This window comes from Pristiophorus japonicus, chromosome 21 (assembly GCF_044704955.1).
Source record: "Pristiophorus japonicus isolate sPriJap1 chromosome 21, sPriJap1.hap1, whole genome shotgun sequence".
Taxonomy (NCBI): domain Eukaryota; kingdom Metazoa; phylum Chordata; class Chondrichthyes; family Pristiophoridae; genus Pristiophorus; species Pristiophorus japonicus.
Genome location: NC_091997.1, coordinates 86297557 through 86325540, shown reverse-complemented (window position 1 = coordinate 86325540; position 27984 = coordinate 86297557). Strand labels below are relative to the sequence as shown.

The 27984-nt window shown below is 45.6% G+C and overlaps 1 protein-coding gene across 2 annotated transcripts; it reads left to right on the top strand.

Annotated features, from left to right (window-relative positions):
• The first annotated feature begins 39 nt into the window (after positions 1 to 39).
• LOC139234170 (dnaJ homolog subfamily A member 4-like) lies at positions 40 to 27593 on the top strand. Of its 2 annotated transcripts, XM_070865196.1 has the most exons (7): positions 40 to 412; positions 8634 to 8814; positions 16465 to 16569; positions 23146 to 23373; positions 23484 to 23714; positions 26567 to 26667; positions 26750 to 27593. In XM_070865196.1, exons 1-7 carry the CDS (start codon positions 281 to 283, stop codon positions 26960 to 26962), a joined length of 1191 nt encoding a protein of 396 aa, XP_070721297.1. In that variant the 5' UTR covers positions 40 to 280; the 3' UTR covers positions 26963 to 27593. The 2 variants fall into 2 exon arrangements, with proteins under 2 accessions (XP_070721297.1, XP_070721298.1); XM_070865197.1 differs by lacking the exons at positions 40 to 412; positions 8634 to 8814 and adding an exon at positions 8828 to 9744.
• The last annotated feature ends 391 nt before the right edge of the window (positions 27594 to 27984 follow it).

Below are 27984 nucleotides of genomic sequence, written 5' to 3'. Positions count from 1 at the left end.
GGCAGGGGGCGTGGCCGGGGAATGCGGGTGGGGGCGGAGCTGGTCCAGAAGCTTCTGCCGGCCGGCGAGCGGGAGAAATGCTCGAGCGCCGGACTGCGCGCTGAGGCAAAATACAACAACAACTGATGAGCAGCAGCCGGCGGGCACTGGCCCGTTGACTCACAATGGCGGCGGCGGCGCCGCTGACGGGGAACAATGCCGGGCTGTGGGGCCTGAGTGCGGGCCGGATCCTGCGCACTGTGTGTACACACTGAGCCGCCCGATCCCACTGCCGGCCGCCATGGTGAAGGAGTCGGCTTTCTACGACACGCTGGGCGTCAAACCCACCGCCACTGCGGAGCAGATCCGGAAGGCGTATCGCCGGCTGGCGCTGAAATACCACCCGGACAAGAACCCTGCGGAGGGGGAGAGGGTAAGACCCAGGGAACCTTCCAGCACCTTCTCGGGCTTTCCCGGGGGACGGGGAGCTCACAGTGGGACATAAACTCTCCCACTGGGGGTAATATACCCACCATGCAACCTCACTCAAGGTCTCTCGTCCAAAAAACCCTTCCAAATGTGATTTTTGTAATATGTAGATCTTTGCTCCCAGCAGGAGGACATAGAAAGACTTGCATTTATATAGCGCCTTTCACGACTACCGGACGTCACAAAGCGCTTTGCAGCCAATTTTGTTTTTACATTTCAAAATATACTTTATTCATATAAAAAATTTGCACAATACATTGGAAGACAGTTCAGTACATTTGGATGCGGTCAGCGATTCCATACAATACATTTGGATGCTGACGGCAGTTCCGTTCAATACGTTTGCTTGCTTTACATTTCAGTACAATCCAGGATACATTGTAATAGAGTCATCATATTGCTTTACCAGTGACACTATACGGTACACGGAATGGGTGAGGGTACAGTTACATTTCTTTGCAACATACATTACGAAACAGAACTTGCTTTATACATGACACTACATAGGTGTTTTCAGATCATGGTGCTCTATGTATACAGAAAGTTTACAAGTACGGCCCGAGGGTTGTTTTGTACTGATTCCAGCCCCTGGGTTTACCGTGGCGGAAGGGCTTTAAACTGTGGCCCTTCCCCACCGTGTCTTTGCGGCGCCTGCACCAATTTTCAGTGCGTCCCTCAGCACGTAGTCCTGGATCTTGGATTGCGCCAGTCTGCAACACGCAGACGTGGACATCTCCTTGCTCTGGAAGACCAGCAAGTTTCGGCAAGACCAAAGTGCATCTTTCACCGAGTTGATGGCCCTCCAGCAGCAGGTGATGTCTGTCTCGGTGTGTGTCCCTGGGAACAGCCCGTAGAGCACAGGGTCTTGTGTTACGGAGCTGCTCGGGATGAACCTCAACAGCAACCACTGCATCTCTTTCCAGACCTGCCTTGCAAAGGCGCAATCCTGAAGGAGATGGATGACAGTCCCGTCTGCACCACAGCCAACTCGGGGATAGAGTGCCGTGTCTCTGAAACCCCGGCTGTGCATGTAGGATCTGACAGGTAGGGCCCTCCTCACCGCCAACCAAGCTACGTCTTGGTGCTTGTGTGAAAGCTCTGGTGATGAGATGTTCTGCCAGACGAGTTTGACAGTCTGCTCAGGGAACCACCCGACAGGGTCCACGCTCTCCTTTCGTAGGGCGTCCAGGACCTTACGTGCCGACCACTGCTTTATAGCCTTGAGGTCAAAGGGGTTTTTTCTGAAAAACTTTTCCACGAAGGACAGGTGGACAGGCATGGTCCAGCTGGTGGGGGCGTTTCGCGGCAGCGTGGCCAGACCCATCCTTCGCAACACCGGAGACAGGTAGAACCTCAGCACGTAGTGACACTTGGTGTTTGCGTTCGGAACATCCTTTCCTCCACTGTCCAGAGATTTGTACATCGTGTCTCTGCAGACACGGTCCATTTTGGACCTCCAGACAAAGTGAAAGACGGCCCAGGTGACTGCCGCAGCACAGGAGCGTGGGATGGGCCAGACCTGTGCCACGTACAACAATACCGAAAGCACCTCACTCCTGATGACCAAGTTCTTTCCTGCGATGGAGAGGGAGCGCAGCTTCCACCATCCCAGTATTAGTTTCACTTTGGCGATACGCTCTTCCCAGTTTTTGGTGCAAGCCCCGTCTGCTCCGAACCATATTCCCAACACCTTCAGGTAATCAGGCTTAACGGTGAAGGAAATAAAGGATCGGTCGGCCCAGTTGCCAAAGAACATGGCCTCGCTTTTGCTGCGATTGACCTTCGCTCCCATGAGAGACTTTGGAGTGCAGTCACTGTTGTAATGTGGGAAATGTGCCAGCTCAATCTGTGCACAGCAAGCTCCCACACACAGCAATGTGATAATGACCAGATAATCTGTGTTTTGTTATATTGATTGAGGGATAAATATTGGCCAGGACATCGGGGATAACTCCCCTGCTCTTCTTCGAAATAGTGCCACGGGATCTTTTACGTCCACCTGAGAGAGCAGACGCGGTCTCGGTTTAATATCTCATCCAAAAGATGCCACCTCCGACAATGCAGCACTCCCTGAGCACTGCACTGGAGTATCGCCTGAGATTTATGTGCTCAAGTCCCTGCAGTGGGAAAAATCTGGGAAAAAAACCCACCAAAAAACATTCCCAATACATTACCGACGCCACAACAACATAAATCGCAAAAATGTAAAAAAAAAACAATCACGCTTACCTCAGGTCCACATTCCTTCACTCACTGCAGCTGGTCCAGCTCAGACCGCCAGCCTTCACAGGCAGTCCCACCAGGGCACGTTACGTAACGCTACGGATCGGATGACTTTCAAATTTCGAGCCGGTGTCGCAGTTAGTGGTGTTGCACACTGGCTCGCCTCTCCCGGGCGGTACTGCTCCACGCTCCCTCAAAACAGGCACCGAATGTCCCGGGGTAAGCAGGCCGCCCGCCCGGAAGTGCTTTCTGCCACCATTGCCACCCCTCCGGTGCGCTAACAAGGGTGGCAAAAGACCGAAAATCCAGCCCTTAACCTTCATTCACAATCTAAAGTTTGGAAATCATTCCCAGTTTCCTTCCTCAAGTCTGATGATAAAAACTGCATACAATATTCCAAGTATGATCTGGACCATGCATTACTTTAAAATTAATTCTTGGGATGTGAGCATCGCTGTCGAGGCCAGCATTTATTGCCCATCCCTAATTGCCCCTTGAGCTGCCGCCTTGAACCGCTGCAGTCTGTGGTGAAAGTGCTCCCACAGTGCTTTGTTCTGCAGGCCTGTTTCTTTTAATGCGCTGTCCCTTTAAATTTCTGCAAACGCACATTATTTACAATGTAAAAGCCAGTGAACAGCCTGCGCAGGACCTTTCAAATTGCCGTTAAGGTGCGCGCGCACACGTGGCTGAATGGGGACATTGCTCGGGAGATCCTGGATTTTGACCCAGCGAAGATGATGGAATGATATATTTTTCCAAGTCAGGATGGTGAGTGACTTGGAGGGGAGTTAGAGGCGATGGTGTTCCCAGGCGCCTGCTGCCTCTGTCCTTAGGTGGTAGAGATCGCAGGTTTGGGAGGTGCTGCAGAAGAAGCCTTGGCGAGTTGCTGCAGTGCATCTTGTAGATGGTGCACGCTGCAGCCACGATGCACCGGTGGTGGAGGGAGTGAATGTTTAGGTGGTGGATGGGGTGCCGATCAAGCGGGCTGCTTTGTCCTGGATGGTGGTGGAGGGAGTGAATGTTTAGGTGGTGGATGGGGTGCCGATCAAGCTGGCTGCTTTGTCCTGGATGGTGGTGGAGGGAGTGAATGTTTAGGTGGTGGATGGGGTGCCGATCAAGCGGGCTGCTTTGTCCTGGATGGTGTCGAGGCTTCTTGAGTGTTGGAGCTACACTCATCCAGGCAAGTGGAGAGTATTCCATCACACTGCTGACTTGTGACTTGTAGATGGTGAGGCTTTGGAGAGTCAGGAGGTGAGACACTCGCCGCAGAATACCCAGCCTCTAACCTGCTCTTGTAGCCACAGTGTTTATATGGCTGGTCCAATTAAGTTTAGAGTCAACGGAGATCCTCTAGGTCATACATTGTGAGAGATTCAATTATGATAATGCCGTTGAATGTTGGGAGATGATTAGACTCTCATGTTAGAGGTGAGCATTGTGCAGTGCAAATGTTGCTTGCCATTTATCAGCCAAGCCTGAATGTTGTCCAGGTCTTGCTGTATGCGGGCATGACTGCTTCATTATCTGAGGAGTTGTGAATGGAACTGAACACTGCAATTATCAGCAAACATCCTCACTTCTGACTTTGCATTGGAGGGAAGGTCATTGATGAAGCAGCTGAAGATGGTTGGGCCTAGGACACCGCCTGAGGAACTCCTGCAGCGATGTCCTGGGGCTGAGATGATTGGCCTCCAAAAACCACAACCATCTTTTTTTGAGCTAGGTATGATTTCAGCCAGTGGGGGAGTTTTCCCCCTGATTCCCATTGACTTCAATTTTACTGGTCTCCTTGATGCCACATTCGGTCAAATGCTACCTTGATGTCAAGGGCAGTCACACTCACCCCACCTCTGGACCAAGGCTGTAATGAGGTCTGGAGCCGAGTGGTCCTGGTGGAACCCAAACTGAGCATCAGTGAGTAAGTGCCGCTTGATAGTAGTGTCGAGAATCCCTTCCGTCACTTTGCTGATGATTGAGAGTAGGCTGATGGAGCAGTAATTGTCCGGATTGTGTTTGTTCTGATTTTTTGTGGACAGGACAGGACATACTGGGCAGTTTCCCACTTTGTGGAGTAGATGCCAGTGTTGTAGCTGTACTGGAACATCTTGGCTGGAGGCGCGGCTAGTTCTGGAGCACAAGTCTTCAGCATGACAGCTGGGATGTTGTCAGGGCCCATAGCCTTTGCTGTATCCAGTGCACTCAGCCGTCTTGATATCACGTGGAGTGAATCGAAAGGACTGAAGACTGGCTTCTGTGATGGCGGGTACCTCAGGAGGAGACCGATATGGATCAGCCACTCGGCACTTCTGGCTGCAGATGGTTGCAATCATGATCTTTTGACCATGAGCAAAGCCTCTGACCCCTTATTTAAATCAGAGACATAGAAACATAGAAAATAGGTGCAGGAGTAGGCCATTCGGCCCTTCTAGCCTGCACCGCCATTCAATGAGTTCATGGCTGAACATGCAACTTCAGTACCCCATTCCTGCTTTCTCACCATACCCCTTGATTCCCCTAGTAGTAAGGACTTCATCTAACTTCTTTTTGAATATATTTAGTGAATTGGCCTCAACAACTTTCTGTGGTAGAGAATTCCACAGGTTCACCACTCTCTGGGTGAAGAAATTCCTCCTCATCTCGGTCCTAAATGGCTTCCCCCTTATCCTTAGACTGTGTCCCCTGGTTCTGGACTTCCCCAACATTGGGAACCTTCTTCCTGCATCTAACCTGTCTAACCCCGTCAGAATTTTAAACGTTTCTATGAGGTCCCCTCTCATTCTTCTGAACTCCAGTGAATACAAGCCCAGTTGATCCAGTCTTTCTTGATAGGTCAGTCCCGCCATCCCGGGAATCAGTCTGGTGAACCTTCGCTGCACTCCCTCAATAGCAAGAATGTCCTTCCTCAGGTTAGGAGACCAAAACTGTACACAATACTCCAGGTGTGGCCTCACCAAGGCCCTGTACAATTGTAGCAACACCTCCCTGCCCCTGTACTCAAATCCCCTCGCTATGAAGGCCAACATGCCATTTGCTTTCTTAACCGCCTGCTGTACCTGCATGCCAACCTTCAATGACTGATGTACCATGACACCCAGGTCTCTTTGCACCTCCCCTTTTCCTAATCTGTCACCATTCAGATAATAGTCTGTCTCTCTGTTTTTAACCACCAAAGTGGATAACCTCACATTTATCCACATTATACTTCATCTGCCATGCATTTGCCCACTCACCTAACCTATCCAAGTCGCTCTGCAGCCTCATAGCATCCTCCTCGCAGCTCACACTGCCATCCAACTTAGTGTCATCCGCAAATTTGGAGATACTACATTTAATCCCCTCGTCTAAATCATTAATGTACAGTGTAAACAGCTGGGGCCCCAGCACAAAAACTTGCGGTACCCCACTAGTCACTGCCTGCCATTCTGAAAAGTCCCCATTTACTCCTACTCTTTGCTTCCTGTCTGACAACCAGTTCTCAATCCATGTCAGCACACTACCCCCAATCCCATGTGCTTTAACTTTGCACATTAATCTCTTGTGTGGGACCTTGTCGAAAGCCTTCTGAAAGTCCAAATATACCACATCAACTGGTTCTCCCTTGTCCACTCTGCTGGAAACATCCTCAAAAAATTCCAGAAGATTTGTCCAGCGTGATTTCCCTTTCACAAATCCATGCTGACTTGGACCTATCAACTCTTTCCAAATGCACTGCTATGATATCCTTAATAATTGATTCCATCATTTTACCCACTACCGATGTCAGGCTGACCGGTCTATAATTCCCTGTTTTCTCTCTCCCTCCTTTTTTAAAAAGTGGGGTTACATTGGCTACCCTCCACTCCATAGGAACTGATCCAGAGTCAATGGAATGTTGGAAAATGACTGTCAATGCATCCACTATTTCCAAGACCACCTCCTTAAGTACTCTGGGATGCAGTCCATCAGGCCCTGGGGATTTATCGGCCTTCAATCCCATCAATTTCCCCAACACAATTTCCCGACTAATAAGGATTTCCCTTAGTTCCTCCTCCTTACTAGACCCTCCGACCCCTTTTATATCCGGAAGGTTGTTTGTGTCCTCCTCAGTGAATACCGAACCAAAGTACTTGTTCAATTGGTCCGCCATTTCTTTGTTCCCCGTTATGACTTCCCCTGATTCTGACTGCAGGGGACCTACGTTTGTCTTTACTAACCTTTTTCTCTTTACATATCTATAGAAACTTTTGCAGTCCGTCTTAATGTTCCCTGCAAGCTTCTTCTCGTACTCCATTTTCCCTGCCTTAATCAAACCCTTTGTCCTCCTCTGCTGAGTTCTAAATTTCTCCCATATCCTGGGTTCGCTGCTATTTCTGGCCAATTTGTATGCCACTTCCTTGGCTTTAATGCTATCCCTGATTTCCCTTGCTTCCACTCCTAACGCCTATTTGCCCCTACTTCAGCCAATCTTCTGTTGAAGTACTTATCCATGCCTTTTTCCAGTACAGCACCCCCTCCCCACCCATCCCTCTGACTCTTCCCTTGTACATCCCCTCCCCCCCCACCCTCGTTTTTTTCCCACCTTTAGTGGCCCTGCTTAATTTTTATGCCTTAATTTTTTTTTATTTCTATGGGCTGGATTTTTGGTTTTGATGTTTTTGGGGCGATAATGGCGACGGGGTGGGAAAGTTAGCACCCAGGAACAGTTTGCACCTCAGTCGGTAAGTTTGGGCAGCTGGGCCCTTGGGGGGTGGGGGGGAAACGCAGTGCTAAGGGAGGCGTCGTGCACCTCTCTCGGGCGCAAGGATGGGAAACTCCCGAGCTAAAGAGCCGGGCCGGGAACGCTCCCAGAGATGCCTGGGGAGTGAGGGATTGTAAAAAAAAAAACCCCACAAAAACATTGCTCACACCACCACAACACAAATAGCAAAAAATATTAAAAGAACAATCGTACTTACCTTAGGAGTACATTACTCACCTCTTCGCCGACGGGATGGTTGGACCGCCATGATTTCCCAGGCGGTCAGTGCGGGGCGGACGGGTCGGGCAATAGTCCAAACTTGCGCCGGTGTCGCAACCAGGAGTGTTGCACCCTGGGCGCAGCTCTTCAGGGAGGTGCTGCTCCGTGCCACCGCAAAACCGGACCCGCGGATCGCTGCGGGGCGCTGGAGGCTGATCGTCTGCCCAGAATACCCCACCCCTGTCACTGTCGCCGTTCCGGGGCGAAGAGCGGAGAAGACCCAAAAAACCAGCCCGTGGAGTCTTATTTCAGGTTGCAGTAAGTCATGATCTGTTACTAAATCCTTATTTGCACAGTAAAAAGAGCAGTCATAAGGAAAATCCCAAATCAGACCCCTTTTTCTTGCCCTGCAAAACACCATCATTTATATCCTCTAATGCATGATTTCTCTTCCCCCCCCCCCCCCCCGACAGCAGCTATCTTTGTTTAGAGATTGGCATTCTGTGTAGATGACCAAGGATACCCATCAACCTGGGCAATTCTTTTGTTTAATAACTTCATTAAGGAGCTCCGTTAGAGAGCAGTGTCCCGATTAAGTATATTGTAAAATGGTCCTCATTAAGTTTTTTCCCCAGATTGGCCACTTTTGGAAGAAGTATTCCAAGGATAATTTCACTAATTTTCGTTGGCTCTGAACTTAAAGGTTCTATTTGGGTTCTTGCTGTGTTCCTTTTGTGCAAATAGTTTAAAATAATTAAAGATGGGATGGTCTTTTTATGACTTTACTTGGGCAAATCAGTTCAACAGTCTGTCGAAGGATTTCTTCTCAAATCATAGGTCAAAGAGAAAGCGTCTTCATAGGAGAAAAATCCCGAACTTCAAATCTTGCTCTGTTTTATGTTGAATTATTGGTTAGTGATGTTAGAAATGTTTACACTGGTGGTAGATAATTCAAATTTATTTTGTTCATTTCTGGTTACTTTTCTTTTCTTGCTTCTCTTAATAGTTCAAGCTTATAGCACAAGCCTATGAGGTTTTGTCAGACCCCAAGAAGCGAGAGCTCTATGACCAAGGTGGTGAGCAAGCCATTAAAGGAGGAGGAGGAGGAGTTGGTGGCTTCTCCTCGCCCATGGACATCTTCGACATGTTCTTTGGTGGTGGTGGCAGAATACAGAGGGAGAAAAGAGGTACATGAAGTAATTTCCCTAGTTCAATGGCGGGGGGGAATAAATTTCACACACATATGCATTTTTCCAGTAGAAAGACAAAATGGTTGGTAAGCCATTTTGAGTTACCTCGTTTTTTCTTATAAGATTAACTTACAGTCTAGATGGTAAGATACAAGATTGTGCCTGCAGTTTCCGCATATGGTGATTGGAAATACCAGAAGGGAGATGCTGGGTGCAGGACAGATATTCTCCCAGAAGGAAAGAGGGAAAAGTTAACCCAGCTGCCCTCTCACCGAGCCACATGTTGACAGACTAACTTGGAGGTGAGGTGCCGGCAGTTGACTTGGACGATGTGTAGTGCATGGAAATACCATTTTCTGTTAAGGAATTATGGATATTTATCATTTACAGAAGCAAACACCTATGTAGTGCCATGTATAATGCAAGTTCTGTTGCGTAATGCATGTTGGAAACAAATGTAACTGTGCCCTCATTGTGTACCGTATGGTGACACATGTAATGTAACTTGATGAACGTACCACAATGTATCCTGGATTGTATGAATCGTACCTTGAAATGTAAAGTAAACAAATGTATTGAACGGAACTGCGGACAGCATCCAAATGTAATGTATGGAATTGCTGACCGCATCCAAATGCACTGAACTACTTTCGAATGTATTGTGCAAATTTTTATATGAATAAAGTATATTTTGAAATTTAAAAAATCATTTACAGAAGGAACCTACATTCTGACTTTGGTGGCAGTGTATTGGGACATTATCGGGACCCAGTTTCTCTAATCCTACCTCCGAACAAACGTTTCCCATCCCTGGTCTCACCTTGGTGAATCTCTTCTGCGGCCTCTCAGTGGCCTTGGCTCCATCCTGAAGTAAAGCACCCACAACTGGCCACAGTGTTATTGCGGCCTAACCAATGATTCATACAGGTTTGGTTTTGGTTTTATACTCTACCCCAGTTTATAAAAACTGGCCACCAATATGCTTTTGTGGCTGCTTCAACTTGTCCTCCCACTTTAAATTTTTTTTAATATTGAAACCCCTAAATCTCTGCTCCTCCAAGTTTCACCATATGCATGTCTGCTCCTTATCCTTCGCAAATGTACGGCCTATTTCTCCGTATTAAATTACATCTGGTGTTCATCTGCTCTGTCTACTAATCTGTCTTTCCCCTCCTGAGGTCACTTACAGTCCTCTTCAGTTGAACTTCAGGGATCGGTACTAGGTCCCTTGCCTTTTGTGATATGTTTCAGTGATTTGGACTTGAACATAGGGGGTATGATTAAGAAGTTTGCAGATACAAAAATTGGCTGTGTGGGTGATAATGAAGAAGAAAGCTGTAGTCTGCAGGAAGGTATCAGTGGACCAGTGGACAGGTGGGCAGAACAGTGGCAAATGGAATTCAATCCGGAGAAGTGTGAAGTGATACATTTGGGGAGGTCTAACAAGGCAAGGGAATCCACATTAAATGGTAGGACATTGAGAAGTGCAGAGGAACACAGGGACCTTGGAGTGTAGGTCCACAAATCCCTGAAGGTAGCAGGCCAGGTAGATAAGGTGGTTAAGAGGGCATACAGGATACATAGAAACTAGGTGCAGGAGCAGGCCATTCAGCCCTTCTAGCCTGCACCGCCATTCAATGAGTTCATGGCTGAACATGAAACTTCAGTACCCCATTCCTGCTTTCTCGCCATACCCCTTGATCCCCCGATTAGTAAGGACTTCATCTAACTTCCTTTTGAATATATTTAGTGAATTGGCCTCAACTACTTTCTGTGGTAGAGAATTCCACAGGTTCACCACTCTCTGGGTGAAGAAGTTTCTCCTCATCTCGGTCCTAAATGGCTTACCCCTTATCCTTAGACTGTGACCCCTGGTTCTGGACTTCCCCAACATTGGGAACATTCTTCCTGCATCTAACCTGTCTAAACCCGTCAGAATTTTAAACGTTTCTATGAGGTCCCCTCTCATTCTTCTGAACTCCAGTGAATACAAGCCCAGTTGATCCAGTCTTTCTTGATAGGTCAGTCTCACCATCCCGGGAATCAGTCTGGTGAATCTTCGCTGCACTCCCTCAATAGCAAGAATGTCCTTCCTCAAGTTAGGAGACCAAAACGTTACACAATACTCCAGGTGTGGCCTCACCAAGGCCCTGTACAACTGTAGCAACACCTCCCTGCCCCTGTACTCCAATCCCCTCGCTATGAAGGCCAACATGCCATTTGCTTTCTTAACCGCCTGCTGTACCTGCATGCCAACCTTCAATGACTGATGTACCATGACACCCAGGTCTCGTTGCACCTTCCCTTTTCCTAATCTGTCACCATTCAGATAATAGTCTGTCTCTCTGTTTTTACCACCAAAGTGGATAACCTCACATTTATCCACATTATACTTCATCTGCCATTCATTTGCCCACTCACCTAACCTATCCAAGTCACTCTGCAGCCTCATAGCATCCTCCTCGCAGCTCACACTGCCACCCAACTTAGTGTCATCCGCAAATTTGGAGATACTACATTTAATCCCCTCGTCTAAATCATTAATGTACAGTGTAAACAGCTGGGGCCCCAGCACAGAACCTTGCGATACTTGTCATTATTAGCCGAGGCATTGAATACAAGAGCAAGGAGGTTATGCTTGAACTGTATAAAACACGAGTAAAGCTACAGCTGGAGTACTGTGTGCAGTTCTGGTCACCACATTACAGGAAAGATGTGACTGGAGTATTTTAGCTATGAGGAAAGATTGGATAGGCTGGGTTTGTTTCCTTTGGAACAGAGGAGGCTGAGGGAAGACCAAATTAAGGTGTTTAAAATTATGAGGGGCCTAGATTGAGTGGAAAGGAAGGATGTATTTCCCTTAGCAGAGGGCATAGATCTAAAGTAATTGGTAGGAGGTTTACAGGGGATTTGAGGAGAATTTTTTTCAGCCAGAGGGTGGTGTGGGTCTGGAACTCCCTGCCTGCAAGGGTGGTAGAGGCAGAAACCCTCGTAGCATTTAAAAAAGTACTTGGATGTGCAGTTGAAGTGCCGTAACCTGCAGGGCTACAGACCGAGAGCTGGAAAGTGGGATTAGGCTGGATAGCTCTTTGTCGCCCGGCACGGACACAATGGACCGAAATGGCCTCCTTCCGTGCTGTAAACCTCTATGATTCTGTGATGTTTTCATCCTGGTCATTTAAAAAGTTCTCAACTTATCTTGTTAAAATTTGCTAATGCATTTGAAACCGAGATTGTGATATAGACCAGAGTGGTGCCATGGACAGTCAGCAACAAAGCACCTTGTAAAGGGTAGTATTCAGGGCCCTCGGTCCAGTTTCCAGGGTGGTTTAGTGGAGTCGGCACAACTCGGGTTACTTTTCTATTGAATCCAAGGATGGTTAGTTAAGATTAAGTAAATCAACAGTGTCATCTTTTCTGTTCACTTATCCATTTACTGTTCAATAAATCTGTTTAGCAGTTTATAATCAATGGCACAGTTTAGCAATTCTACTACCTTCCAGTAAGTCAAAATACAATGATGAAGGTTTTCTCTTAGATAATTGGGCTCACTACAAATGACCAAGATATTGGGTAGGTAATCGGGAGTAAGGGTTCTCCTGTGGCAGTGGTTTGAGATATTGAACTGGAAATAAATGATCTAGAGTAAAACATAAAGGCCTGTTCCATAATGTCCAACAATAACCTGTAGAAGATTAGTGCTTTATTGTAATCAGCTGTTACATAGAAGGACAATTTGTGTTTTGGGATTATTAAGAGTCCTGCTGACTGAAACAGTTGGATCCTTTTATGCCTTGTGTGTGATTTGCATGCAGCACAAGTTGTACCCAACGACACAAGTCAAAATAGTGATCATCGAGTGCTTGTCTTCTAAATCAACTGTTGGAAGTTCTTGGCTTTCTGGCCAGGAACATTTTGCTTTCCAAGTTGTGTTTGTCAAACCAGTCGTGTTTGAAAAAACAGTGGGGTGAAAATTCCGGTCGGAGGCTTACTTCGTACGACCCGGAAAAAAAATCTACGAATCTACCTGTTGGTCTGGAGAAACGCAAGATCCCGGTCATTTGCTGCGCATCGCACGGGGACCTGTCTTCGAGGTAATGCAAGTCCAAGCTGGAATCACATGGGCCTGGACAACCAATCACTCTGCAGTATTCTCGTTGATAATAATGGGAACTCCGTTTCTCTGAGTTGCCATTACTATCAATGAGAAAACCCCCAAACACAACATAATAAATAAATAAAACACCTCGCATATTTAAAATTACTTCATATTAAAGTTAATTAAATGTTTTTGAAAATAATATATTTTGAAAAACATTTTTGTGTTTTAATATGGCTTAACACAAACTTACCCTAATGGACAGGGTTTTTAACGTAAAAATGTGTTTTTAAATTTAATTTTTATATGTTTTAAAACTCGCGCTGTTAAAAGTAAGCTACGCACCTACCTTTACCAGGCGTAAGAGTTTGAAGGGCATTCGCTGGGTATGAGTTGTGTAAATAGCCCAATCTCACCCGCGCGGATGTCCTTCCTGCGGGGATGCGGAGACAAATCTTGACAGATCGGAAAAGCCGGTTTTCAGCGTATGCACATCACGCTCCGAAAACCGGCTTTTGCGAGGCCTCACCGGATCCGTCCGCACTTCGTATGGACCCGGTGAGGCCAGAGTTTCAGCCTCAGTATGTTTAAAGGACTTCCATTGAGAGTTGACATTGTTTCCGGAATGACCGGCTGATGCGCAACTGTACAGTGATACTGGGAATTTTTCAACCACCTGACACTGAAACTTCCAAGATTTTCTTGTGGGAGTGATTATCTGCACGAACATTTTTGTGTCCTTCTGCGCGCGTGCGCTGCCGCCTCTGCCCCATTTGCATATGCGCGCTGCCACTGAGGTTTGGTCGCGCATGCACAGTACCTCAGTTGCAGTTGCCGGACTGCGCGGGCCACGCTTTCCTCAGCTCCGTGGAGAAGGCTCCCGAGAAAATTGGATTGGGGGGAAGGCGGGGAGTGGGGGGGGGGGGGGAGAGGCCTAAAGAATACGGACAGCACAGTGGGCATGGCAGAAGAGCGTGATTGGGGTCTAATGGGGAGGGCGCGGGGTTTGAGAGACAGAACATGATACAGGTGGCAAGACTGGACAAAATCTGGAAGTCACGAGACTGTCACTATTCCTCCTATATGGCTCCGAAACATGGACTATGTACAGCAGGCAACTCAAAATACTGGAGAAGTACCACCAAAGCTGCCTCCGCAAATCCATTGGTAGGATAGGCGCCCCAACGTCGCTCAGGCCAATATCCCCAGCATCGAAGCACTGACCACGCTCAATCAGCTCCGCTGGATGGGCCACATCGTCCGCATGCCTGACACGAGACTCCCAAAACAAACTCTGTACTCGGAGCTCTGAAACAGCAAGCGAGCCCCAGGTGGGCAGAAGAAACACTTAAAGGACACCCTCAAAGTGTCCTTGAACAATGTATCATCCCCACCGACACCTGGGAATCCCTGGCCCAAGTCCGCACAAAGTGGAGGGAAAGCATCTGGGAAGGCGCTGAACACCTCGCGACTCTTTGCCAAGAGCAAGCTGAAGCCAAGTATCGATGGCGGAAGGAGCACGTGGCAACCCAAGCACCCCACTCACCTGTTCCTTCAACCACCGTTTGCCCCACCTGTGACAGAGACTGTAGGTCCCGCATTGGACTCTTCAGTCACCTCAGAACACATTTCTAGTGTGGAAGCAAGTCATCCTCGACTACGAAGGACTGCCTATGATGATGATTCACTTCATACCCAATAAACCCAACAATCCGTGACCCACACACAATGCCCCATATATGGTGGGGGAGGTAGGTGTGGGTGAGCAGGTAAAGGAACTTGGGCAGGGGAGTAGGTCAGGAACTTCGGTTGGGGGGTGAGTATGTCAGGAACTTGGGCGGTGGGGCAGGAACTTGTTTGGCGGGTTGGGATAAGGTCTTAACCTGTGAGAGTGAACTCTCTCCTGCCTGGAGTCAGCAGTCAGAATGACTCGAATTACACTTTGCAAAGTCACTGATTAAATAGGCAGGACAGTTCTAATTACACATTCCAGAGAAACTGCTGGGTGTGTCTTATCCTCCAAGGGGACCAATCAGCAATCAGGTCATGTAATCAAGGGGATCCAAGCTTTAGGTGTTGCAAATAAACACGTCCTTGTGATGGCCTGTCAGAATGGTGAGTGATTTATGCAATGATCCATCCAGCAATTAGAGATCTCTGTGGGACTATGCAGTCCAGCAGGTGCTGGTGTTTGGGCCAAGGACACAACATTTAAGTATCTTTTGTCTAATATTTTGCATGTTTTTTGGCAACTGTAATTCTCCCATGGTACATCAATTTAAAAACCTGCTTCATTTGCAGAGATCATGCCCCAGTTTAACTGGATTCAATTGTTAAAGATTTCAGTCGATGTCTGTCCCCGGTGTCTAAGGGAGGGGCCAGGCCAATCAATTCAAATGCAAACATCGTGTAGGGTTTTTTCAAGTGTGCTTGATTGGAAGATTAGTTTAAATTCAATGGTTATTTAAATCTGCTTGTTCTTGGTAACTGTTGAAAATACTTATTGATCAGTTGTTCAGATTGGTGAGTGTCTGTAGGCTTCAGAGATGGTCACTTTAGATCGTTTCTATAGATGGTGGGAAGGAAAACAACCATTGCATAAACATATTGTTTATATGATAGCTTAGTGCAATGGTTAAATTATTTTCAACTTTAATAATCAAATGTATATTAGTACTGCTGCCACTTGTTCCTTTACTGTTTCATCTGTCAAAGTCTACTGATGCTTTTCTGCCTTTCGAGGGTAATCACCCCAGATCATTTGATAAAACTAACTGAAGAGGGTTCTCTATTCAGATTCTGGGCTTGCTATACATCACCTATATATCTGGGCATGGGAAGCTAGGGTTAACCTACAAAAGTAGCCTGAAACATGCAAACAAATAAAACTAGTGTATTTTTTTTTTAAAGAAACCCCAAATGCTAACTTTATCTAACTGGCAAAAGATGACATTGACTTACTGCATATACATGGAAAGTAGCAAGGGGCATGAAGATAGCTCCATAACCATTTCTTGTGTTCCGTACCAGTCCCACAATGTAATAAATGAGATGGCACATTAACCCAGTGTCAAAGGCCTTTATGAGGTTAAAGAAGGCCATGTACAAGGGTTGGTGCTGTTCCCTGCATTTCTCTTGCAGTTGTTGTGCCGTAAAGATCATGTCCGTTGTACTCCGTAGTGGATGAAATCCGCACTGTGACTCCGGGAGGAGCTCCTCAGCAACAGGGAGAAGACACTTGAGGAGGATTCTAGCGATGACTTTCCCAGTGGCCGACAACAGGGAGCTTCCTCTGTCATTGCTCCAGTCGGACTCACTGATATTTCTTATCCTCCATCAACCTCCTGGAACTCTGTATAGACAACTATCTAGTTGTATGTCTACCAATAATTTAACTTAACTTTTCTCAGTGTTAAAGTAATCCCATAATTATATTTGATGCTTAAAGAAAAGTTCAATTGTAAGATAATGTTTCAATATATAAACTGAAATCAGCATTTGGATATATATTTTCACATGTTCTGACAGCATTACCTATCTATGTCTAGGCAAGGATGTTGTGCACCAGTTAGCTGTTTCACTTGAAGATATTTATAATGGAGCCACAAGGAAGTTGGCATTGAAGAAAAATGTCATTTGTGACAAATGCGACGGTGGGTACACAAATTTCATTCAAAACTTAAATAATCTGTTGAGAGGCAGTTGAGCTGAAGCTATAGCATGAAATGACACATACCAAACTGAAAACAACTGGTTAACAGCTGACAACGCCACAAAAGCTGACAACTCGAAATGGGCTTGAATACATTTATGCATAGCTTGATAGATGGTGTAGAAGGGAGGTTTGTTTTGAGGACTGTGGAATGAGCTCTGGAACAGATGGTATGGGCTTCATCTAACCAGAACTGCTACCAAAGTCTTTATAGAGAGAGTAAAAATAGAAAGAGGAGAATTTTATTTTTAAACTTGCATTTCTATAGCGCCTTTCACGACCACCGGACATCTCAAAGCACTTTACAGCCAATTAAGTACTTTTGGAGTGTAGTCACTTGTAATGTGGGAAACGTGGCAGCCAAGTTGCGCACAGCAAGCTCCCGCAAACAGCAATGTGATAATGACCAGATCATCTGTTTCTTGTTATGTCAATTGAGGGATAAATTTTGGCCAGGACACCGGGGAGAACTCCCCTGCTCTTCTTTGAAATAGTGCCACAGGATCTTTTACGTCCACCTGAGAGAGCAGATGGGGCCTCGGTTTAACGTCTCATCTGAAAGATAGCACCTCCAACAGTGCAGCACTCCCTCAGCACTGCACTGGGAGTGTCAGCCTAGATTTTTGTGCTCAAGTCCCTGGAGTGGGACTTGAACCCAAAACCTTCTGACTCAGAGGCGAGAGTGCTGCCCACTGAGCCACAGCTGACACTTGTCAGACACCAATAAGATCGGGGGGGGTGGGGGAGGGTAGCAGCAGGAAATTTTGCAGCACTTGTGAGCAAGATTGAAATAAGTATAGTGAAGGGCAGAGCAATCTAACCACCGGCTCAGGGGATGGGGTTGAAGAGAAGGTTATGGAGAAACATACCTCCGCAGATGGGAGAGAAATTAGAGCATGGTGAAGGAAAGCATAGTTGGAGAGTTAATAGGCTGGGTTGCACTCTGTTTATGTACAGAGCATTGGAAATAGTCAAGGAACTGGAGACACTAATTAGAATGGGCGAGCATGATGCAGGCTTGATAGAAACTTGGCTTCTGCTGGGATACAAAATATTCTGTCTTTTTAAAAAAATGTCAGAAGCGATATCAAAGGAAAAATGGGAAGATGGTGGCCTTAATTAATTTGGAACAAAGCAAGTTTTTTTTTAATGATGCTGGTGTTCAATTTAGAGTCTTTCTTGGTTGAGTCAAATAATTAATCTGTTACCATATTGAGAGCGTCTCATAGCCAGATAGCGGGAAATAAGTAAATGATGGGATTTGGCAGTTTAGAGAGGTTTTCTGTAGTAATCCAGTTCTAATAACTAGGAACTCCAGCCATGGAATTAGTACAACAAAGATTCAGCAATGAAAGGTTAGCTATCAAAAAATTGGGGCTTTATCACTGGGGTTAAAGGGGATCCAATAGATATTTTCACAATTCAGAGAGTAAGCAATGAAAGATTGTTTGTGTGGTTGGTGAATTGGTAAAGAACAGCCATAGATTGAGGATTAGCACTCAGAAATAATGGGGGGGGGGGAAAGAATTAGAATTTTGGTTAGAATATTGGAACATGGGATTAAAGTAGATAGCTCCAGTTCAAAGGCACTGTGCTCCCCATGAAGCCAGTGTACAAACATTCTATCACCTGCTTCCCAATTCAGAGGTAACCTCTCACCCGCCATTCATGCAGGCACTGTCCTCCTCCGATCAACCTGATGCTCATCTTTCCCTGCCTCACCTATTTGAGACTGGCACTTTTCATCGAGCTGTCCATTCATGCTGGCACTCTACTCCCTGTCTCCTCTCCTCCTGTTCCACTTGTCTGTTCAACCTTCTCTCTTTCTCCTCTCCCTCCTGCCACCCCCGCCCCAAGTTGATGCCTGTGCACTCCTTGCTTTCAACTCTCCCCTCTCCCTCCAATGCTGGGATTCTCCGAACTCTTTCCTTCCTCCTCTAGCTCCTCCCTCCTGTTACTGCTGCTCTAAAGTGAATCAGTGCCACTGCATGCTGAGTGGAAATTCCTGATCTTGCTAGAAGCAGAAGATCCAGGAGCTATAGTGATTTTTGGCTGTGGACACTGTCCTGGAAACGCTGGCAGTTACCATGATTGGATATGTTATGGTATTCTATTTTACTAATACGGTAACCACCAAGGGAATGGTCGGAGGTAATTGTGTGGAGGTATTGGACAACAAACAATGGGGTGAACAAGAGAGCCACCAATAAGTTTTCATTAAATGAGCTAGATGTACATTTTGAAAAGCTTTGAAGTGTAAACTGTTTGATTTTGCAGTGTATGGCAAAAACAGGAAAAAAGGTTTCTATTATGTATGTAAACCAGTGTGTAAGACTTGCCACCAGGGGGCGCACCTGTGGGAGACCCAAGGGTCACCTGCACACCCAGGTATAAAAGGCATTCTACCATGCTGCTTCCTCACTCTGGAGTTACATTAAAGAGATCAAGGTCACAACAGTTTGAGCTTACAATATACAGTCTTGTGGAGTTATTCTGAACATAACAATTGGCGATGAGTAACAGATCACAAACTTTCACGCGGTTATGGCTGCCGTTGGTATTCTTCAGAGATTTGTTGAGAGTGATGATTGGAAAGCCATCGTTGAGCGTCTTGACCAGTACTTCGTGGCCAATGAGCTGGATACAGAAAAAAACGTGGTCAAGCGCAGGGCGATTCTCCTCACCATTTGCGGGTCCACGATATATGGCCTCATCAAAAATCTGCTAGCACCGACGAAACCAACGGAGGAGACATATGAAGAGTTGTGCACACTGGTTTGGGAACACCTCAAGCCGAAGGAGAGCATCTTGATGGCCAGGTATCACTTTTATACACACCATCGCTCCGAGGGCCAGGACGTGACGAGCTATGTCGCCGACCTAAGACACGTTGCTGGATTTTTGGGGGAAGTATTGCGGGACTTTTTCGTGCTTGGAATCAGCCACGAGGTCATTCTTCGCAAACTTGCTGTCTGCCGAATCCCTAGATCTGAGCAAGGCCATCACGATAGCCTTGTCCACGAACGACAACACGAAACATTGCAGCATCGAAGCACACCGGAAAGTACTGTGCATAAAATAACACCTTCAGCAGGCAGAACTGTACATGGCAGGGCCTACACGCCCACAGAGGCCAGACCTAGGATGACTGAATCCGCCGTGGGGCGTGAATGCGAATCCATTAACACCATGTTGGCGCTGGGGGGTAATCATTGAGCCCATCAATGTTGATTCAAGCACTACGTGTGAAAGGGCTGTGGAACAATGGGGCACCTCCAGTGAATGTGCAGACATGCTGCGACTCACCACCTAACAGAGTCGGCAGAAGATGACTGATCCGGCGTGGATCATGCTGAACAAGTAAGAGAGGCAACTCAAGCCGAGGCTGAAGAGGAAGTGTATGGGGTACACACCTTCACCACCAAAAGCCCTTCAATAATGTTAAAAGTCAAATTAAACGGCATTCCAGTTTCTATGGAATCGGATACGGGGGTGAGTCAGTCAATTATGAGCCAGAAGGCTTTTGAGAAACTGGGGCAACAAGGCACAAAGGACAAAACTAAGCCCGATCCACACCAAGCTACGCACTTACACCAAAGACCTCATACCAGTCATTGGCAGTGCGGCAGTGAAGGTATCATATGATAAGCTGTGCATGATTTACCACTATGGATTGTACCAGCAATGGCCCAACGCTGTTCGGCAGAAGCTGGCTAGGAAAGATTCGATGGAACTGGGACGACATCAAAGCATCGTCTTTGGTAGATGACGCTTCGTGCGCCCAAGTGCAAAACAAATTCACGTCGTTATTCGAGCCAGGCATCGGCAACTTCACAGGCGCCAAAGTGCAGATCCATCTAGTCCCTGATGCATGACCTGTTCATCACAAGGCCCGAGCGGTTCCATACATGATGCGAGAGAAAGTCGAGATCGAGGGGATCATATCGCCAATCGAGTTCAACGAGTGGGCCAGTCCAATTGTTCCGGTTGAAAAGTGATGGGACGGTCAGAATCTGCGGGGACTACAAGGTAACGATCAACCGAGTCTTGTTACAGGACCAGTACCCACTACCCAAAGTGGATGACCTGTTCGCAACGCTAGCAGGGGGGAAGTCGTTCACCAAGCTGGATCTAACCTCTGCTTACATGACAGGAGCTGGCTGAACCTTCGAAAAAATTGACATGCATCAACATGCACAAAGGACTGTTCATATACCACAAATGCCCCTTTGGGATTCGCTCGGCTTTGGCCATCTTCCAGAGGAACATGGAGAGTCTGCTGAAATTGGTTCCGCGCACCGTGGTGTTTCAAGATCATCCTGATCACTGGCCGCAACACCACCGAACACTTGCACAATCTGAAAGAGGTTCTAAAGCGACTGGACAGAGTGGGACTCGGGCTGAAATGCTCCAAGTTTCCTGGTGCCAGAGGTCGAATTTCTAGGGAGAAAGATCGCGGCGGACGGCATCAGACCCACAGACTCCAAGTCGGAGGCCATCAAGAATGCACCCAGACCACAGAATGTGATGGAGCTGCATTCGTTTCTGGGACTCAACTATTTTGGTAACTTTCTACTGGGGTTGAGCACTTTGCTGGAACCTTTGCACTTATTGCTATGCAAGGGTGACGACTGGGTTTGGGGTAAATCTCGAGACAGCCTTTAACAAGGCCTGAAACTTGCTATGTTCTAACAAGTTATTTGTACTGTATGACCCATGTAAACGTTTAGTACTAGCTTGTGATGCATCTTCGTACGGGGTCGGTTGTGTGTTACAGCAAGCCAATGTGTCAGGCAAACTGCAACCGGTTGCATATGCGTCCAGAAGTTTATCCAAGGCTGAAAGAGCCTACAGGGTGACCAAGGCTGGGAACTCAACATCCTGGGGTATTCAACATTCAGGAAGGATAGACAGAAAGGAAAAGGAGGTGAGGTGGTGTTGCTGGTTAAGGAGGAAATTAACGTAATAGTAAGGAAGGACATTAGCTTAGATGATGTGGAATCGGTATGGGTGGAGCTACGGAATACCAAAGGGCAGAAAATGCCAGTGGGAGTTGTGTACAGACCACCAAACAGTAGTAGTGAGGTTGGGGACAGCATCAAACAAGAAATTAGGGATGTGTGCAATAAAGGTACAGCAGTTATCATGGGCGACTTTAATCTACATATTGATTGGGCTAACCAAACTGGTAGCAATGCAGTGGAGGAGGATTTCCTGGAGTGTATTAGGGATGGTTTTCTAGGCCAATATGTCGAGGAACCAACTAGAGGGCTGACCATCCTAGACTGGGTGATGTGTAATGAGAAAGGACTAATTAGCAATCTTGTTGTGTGAGGCCCCTTGGGAAATAACATGGTAGAATTCTTTATTAAGATAGAGAGTGACACAGTTAATTCAGAGACTAGGGTCCTGAACTTAAGGAAAGGTAACTTCGGTGGTATGTTTCGTGAATTGGCTAGAATAGACTGGCGAATGATACTTTAAGGGTTGACGGTGGATAGGCAATGGCAAACATTTAAAGATCACATGGATGAACTTCAACAATTGCACATCCCTGTCTGGAGTAAAAATAAAACGGGGAAGGTGACTCAATCGTGGCTAACAAGGGAAATTAAGGATAGTGTTAAATCCAAAGAAGAGGCATATAAATTGGCCTGAAAAAGCAGCAAACCTGAGCACTGGGAGAATTTTATAATTCAGCAGAGGAGGACAAAGGGTTTAATTAGGAGGGGGGAAATAGAGTATGAGAGGAAGCTTGCCGGGAACATAAAAACTGACTGCAAAAGCTTCTATAGATATGTGAAGAGAAAAAGAGTAGTGAAGACAAACTTAGGTCCCTTGCAGTCAGATTCAGGTGAATTTATAATGAGGAACAAAGAAATGGCAGACCAGTTGAACAAATACTTTGGTTCTGTCTTCACGAAGGAAGACACAAATAACCTTCCGGCAATACTAGGGGACCAAGGGTCCAGTGAGAAGGAGGAACTGAAGGAAATCCTTATTAGGCGGGAAATTGTGTTAGGGAAATTGATGGAATTGAAGGCCAATAAATCCCCGGGGCCTGATAGTCTGTATCCCAGAGCACTTAAGGAAGTGGCCCTAAAAATAGTGGATGCATTGGTGATCATTTTCCAACAGTCTATAGACTCTGGATCAGTTCCTATGGACTGGAGGGTAGCTAATGTAACACCACATTTTAAGAAAGGAGAGAAAGAGAAAACGGGTAATGAAGACAGGTTAGCCTGACATCAGTAGTGGGGAAAATGTTGGCATCAATTATTAAAGATGAAATAGCAGCGCACTTGGAAAGTAGTGACAGGATCGGTCCAAGATTTATGAAAGGGAAATCATGCTTGACAAATCTTCGAGAATTTTTTGAGGATGTAACTAGTAGAGTGGACAAGGGAGAACCAGTAGATGTGGTGTATTTGGACTTTCAAAAGGTTTTTGACAAGGTGCCACACAAGAGTTTTATTCCATGTTTTTCATCTTGTCTATTTAAAAAAAAAATAAACAGGTTGTGGAGGCAAGAAAGGATCTGTGGAAAAATGTCCAAACTGCAAAGGCCGAGGGATTGAAATCCACATCCAACAAATTGGGCTTGGAATGGTGCAGCAGATTCAGACAATGTGCTCCGAATGCCACGGGCAGTGTGAACACATTGATCCAAAAGACCGGTGCAAGAATTGTAATGGACGCAAAATTATGAAAGAGAGAAAAATACTGGAAGTTCACATAGACAAAGGTAAATGAAGAGAGTAAGGATGCTCTGAGGTTTAGATCTTGGAGCTGTTCTGTATAATAGTTTTATTTATGACTTTGGGAATTACATATTCTGAAATGACTTTATTTAAGGTATGCAAGATGGGCAGAAGATAACCTTCCGTGGAGAGGGGGATCAGGAGCCTGGATTAGATCCTGGTGACGTCGTCATTGTGCTTGATCAAAAGGACCATGATTTATTCCGAAGACATGGAAATAACTTGATAATGAAAATGGAAATCCTGCTCGTGGAAGCTTTATGTGGTTTCAAAAGAACAGTAATAACACTTGACAAAAGGACACTTCTGATTACTTCAAAACCAGGTTAACATCAAAGAAAATACTATTTCTTTCTTAGCGCTATATAAAGTTCTAAAGCAGTGATGTCCTAACATTACTGAAAGCTCCATTTATCTTTTTCAGAATTTGGCACAATTATACTATTTCCTACTTGGTTAAAATAGCACTTTAAAATTTACTTTAGAATGTTCTAGTGCAGAAACAGACCATTTGAAAGAATTCTTCATTCTAAATGCCTTCTGTGCAAAACTGTTCTTTCAAATTATTTTTGTAATTCCTCTTGCTACTGTCTCACGGATCAGTGGAAACAATCTCATCATCGCTTACCTTATCAAGTTGCCTTTTAACCTTCTCTGATTCAGTGGGAGTAAAGGCGCCGACCTTTTCCATCTTCAGGCTCCAATCCCTCACCCCTTGCAACATCCCATCCCCCTTTCCATTGTTTTATAGTTCAGAACTGTATACAATACTCCATCGTTTGCTTAACAGAGCTCTTGTACACGTTCAACATTACCACCCATATTCTGTCTCTGGATACATAAAACTAAAACTTTGTTGGCATTGTACGGCTTTATCTGCTTACATAAGAAGCGGGAGTCGGCCATTTGGCCCCTCAAGCCGGCTCCGCCATTTAATAAGATCATGGCTGATCTGATCATGGACTCAGCTCCACTTCCCCACCTGCTCCCCATAACCCTTTATTCCTTTATCGCTTAAAAATCTGTCTATCTCCACCTTAAATATATTCAATGACCCAGCCTCTACAGCTCTCTGGGACAGAGAATTCCACAGATTTACAGCCCTCTGAGAGAAGAAATTCCTCCTCATCTCAGTTTTAAATGGGTGGCCCCTTATTCTGAGACTATGCTCCCTAGTTTTAGTTTCCCCTATGAGTGGAAATATCCTATCTGCATCCACCATGTTGAGCCCCCTCATAATCTTATATGTTTCGATAAGATCACCTCATTCTTCTGAACTCCAGTGTGTATAGGCTCAACAAACTCAACCTATTTTCATGTCAACCCCTCATCTCCGGAATCAACCTAGTGAACCTTCTCTGAATAGCCTCCAATGTAAGTATATCCTTCCTTAAATACGGAGACCAAAACTGTACGCAGTACTCTAGGTGTGGCCTCGCCAATACCCTGTACAGTTGTAGCAGGACTTCTCTGCTTTTATACTCCATCCCCCTTGCAATAAAGGCCAACATTCCATTTGCCTTCCTGATTACTTGCTGTACCTGCATACTCACTTTTTGTGTTTCATGCACAAGGACCCCCAGGTCATTCTGTAATGAAGCATTTTGCAATTTTTCTCCATTTAAATTATAATTTACTTTTCTATTTTTCTGCCAAAATGGACAACCTCACATTTTCCCACATTATACTCCATCTGCCAAATTTTTGCCCACTCACTTAGCCTGTCTATATTCCTTTGCAGATTTTTTGCGTCCTCCTCACAATTTGCTTTCCCACCCGTCTTTGTATCATCAGCAAACTTGTCTACATTACACTCAGTCCCTTCATCCAAGTCATTAATATAGATTGTAAATAGTTGGGGTCCCAACATCGATCCCTGCGGCACCCCACTAGTTACTGTTTGCCATTAATGTTTAGTGACCTGTGTTTCTTTTATGCCATTTAAAATCTTAATAATTAAGGGTTACATCCTTTAAATATTGCTTCCAAAATGAAACGTTTCCACCTGCCAGCTATCCGAACTGATCGTGCTGCCTTTCACAATCCTAGTCAGAATTTGGTGTCATCAGAAAGTTTTGGTATCGTCTCTGTTCTGATCATTAATTTACTCCTGGTAATTCGTCATTTTTGTAGTAATTTTGTATTTAAAACATTTAATGAACACAGCAGAGTGGGAATTTGAATCAAGAGGAGAATCCTGTACAGTAAGTTAGAGCAGCCCCACTCTGCAGAGAGCCACTCCTTTCTGGGTTTATTTTTCCTGCTTTCCAGCCACATTCCCTGCAACTCAGTGTACCATTATCTTTGCTGTAATGGTACCTTATGAAATGCTTTATTTTTAAAAATTCATATACACCACATTGCCAGCATTTCCTTTATCCTCTTACTTCTTCAAAGAATTCTACAAGGTTGGTCAAGTACAATCCTCCTTTTAGAAATTTATTCTGACTGGCGAGAGAGAGCGAGAGACACTGGTTGGGAGGGTGGGAGGGGAGAGCGGGAACTCTGGCAAGACAGATCATGTTCTTCCAACCCCCGTTACACCCACACCCGATTTCTCGAAAGCTCAGTGCATGTGTTACAAGGGCCATTGTTGGAGTGGATGAGATCCAGAAGTTACGACACTGTATACCCAATAAACCTGTTAACAATCTGTTACCCACACAATGCCCCATCTATGGTGCGGGGGGGGGGGGTAAGGGACTTTGGCTGGGGGAGGAAGCACTTGTGCTGGGGTAAGGGACTTCGACTGGAACTTGATAGCTTTTGCTGGGTTGCTCGAGATGTGTCCTCTCTGGCTTCAGAAGTCAGAAAGGATCATCTTACAATTTGCAAAGTCAGTCAGATGTTCAGCTGTTCCAATTACACATTCCAGAGAAACTTCAGGGTGTGGCTTATCCTCCAACGGAACCAATCAGCAATAGGTCATGTGATAATGGAGAGCCAATCAGAGAAACGGCGGCCATTCAGTCCTATTGCTGATCTATTGGTCTATTTTTCTATTTTTACTTCCATTCAATCCGGGCAAGGTCCCTTGTTCTGTAATTATTTTTCCCAATCTAGTACCCTTTTCCTCTTTATTGATCCTTCATAGGTAATATATGTTGTACCAAATAGTCGGTGAGATTTTAATGTGCATTTTACTTTGTACCTGAATTTTGGTTGTCTTTTTTTTAGGCGACGTTATGAGAGTGGGCAATTTTAAAAGTGTTCTTAATGAAGGTCTACCTATTTACAGAGATCCGTTTGAGAAAGGCCAGCTGATGATTCAGTTCTCGGTAAGTTTTAGCCCAGGACGTTCTGGTTACTGAAGGTACGGGTTATGACTGTTGGATAGTTACGCTCTTGCCTCATCTGCAGGTGAAGTTTCCCCCATACGGCTGGATTCCCGCACAAAACCTGACTGAGTTGGAAGATCTGCTTCCGCCACGTCAAAAGGTGGCGATCACTGCCGACATGGAACAGGTGGAGCTGACAGAATGTCTCCTGGAGGAGCAGCGCAAAGCTTACTGTGGAGAAGCATACAAGGAAGATCAGAAACCGAGAGGAGGTGTTCAGTGTCAAACATCCTAAACCATGGCTAGCTGGTGTTCTAAAAATAGGCATCAAAACTATTTTAATATTAAAAAAAAGCATTGCTTTGGTTATCCAGGAATAACAGACTGCATAAAATTTATTGTACATCATACACTTGAACAGCTACAAAATAGAACTAATACAAAAGCAAAATACTGCGGATGCTGGAATCTGAAATAAAAACAGAAAATGCTGGAAATCTCAGCGGGTCAGGCAGCATCTGTGGAGAAACAGAGTTAGCGTTTAAGATCGACCTGAAACATTAACTCTGTTTCTCTCTCCACAGATGCTGCCTGACCTGCTGAGCTTTCCAGCATTCTCTGTTTTTAATTACAAGAAAGTACTTGTCTTTTTTCCCTTTATTTTGATAAAGAATACCTACTGGAGTTTTTTTGCTATCTCAGATTGTTCCTGTATTTATATGCACTGAAGCACTGTAATTTGTCTTTGTCGTTCTGGCCACACTGTAATCGATGAATGGTCACATTGTTCCGTTTAGACAATCAACACAAGCCCATTCTACTGATGTCTGAGTGTATTTCTACATGTTAGCTCTGGTATTGCTCATAGGATTATGGAGTGATGTGTTTTTCTTGTCTTCCAATATTAAATGGACTATGGAAACTGATTACTGTATATGTGAGCCAGTGTATTTGAAATAATTCACTATCTGGCCAAAAAAAACATCCTGTTGCTAAATTTTTATCTATTAGAAAATCTGAACTACAGTACCTTCATAACATCATATGAGCCATACAGGAGGGCAGGTATTACTACAGCCCTGTAGACCATGAGCTTGGTGGCAGATTTGAGGGCCTGGTCTTCGAACACTATTTTCCTCAGGCGGCCGAAGGCTGCGCTGACGCACTGGAGGCGGTGTTGAATCTCGTCGATGTCTGCCCTTTTTGATAATAGGCTCCCGAGGTATGGAAAGTGGTCCATGTTGTCCGTGTATCTTCATGACTGGGGGGTATGGCGGGGACAGGTTGGTGGGGGACTTTTGTCTTACGGATGTTTAG

What these genes read in the sequence shown, in the direction of transcription:
- LOC139234170 (XM_070865196.1), top strand. Translation starts at nt 281, where the DNA reads ATGGTGAAGGAGTCGGCTTTCTACGACACGCTGGGCGTCAAACCCACC. An exon ending in CATTTGTGACAAATGCGACG is followed by an intron (nt 16,570 to 23,145) that starts GTGGGTACACAA and finishes AAAAATAAACAG; the next exon opens with GTTGTGGAGGCAAGAAAGGA. An exon ending in GGAAGTTCACATAGACAAAG is followed by an intron (nt 23,374 to 23,483) that starts GTAAATGAAGAG and finishes ACTTTATTTAAG; the next exon opens with GTATGCAAGATGGGCAGAAG.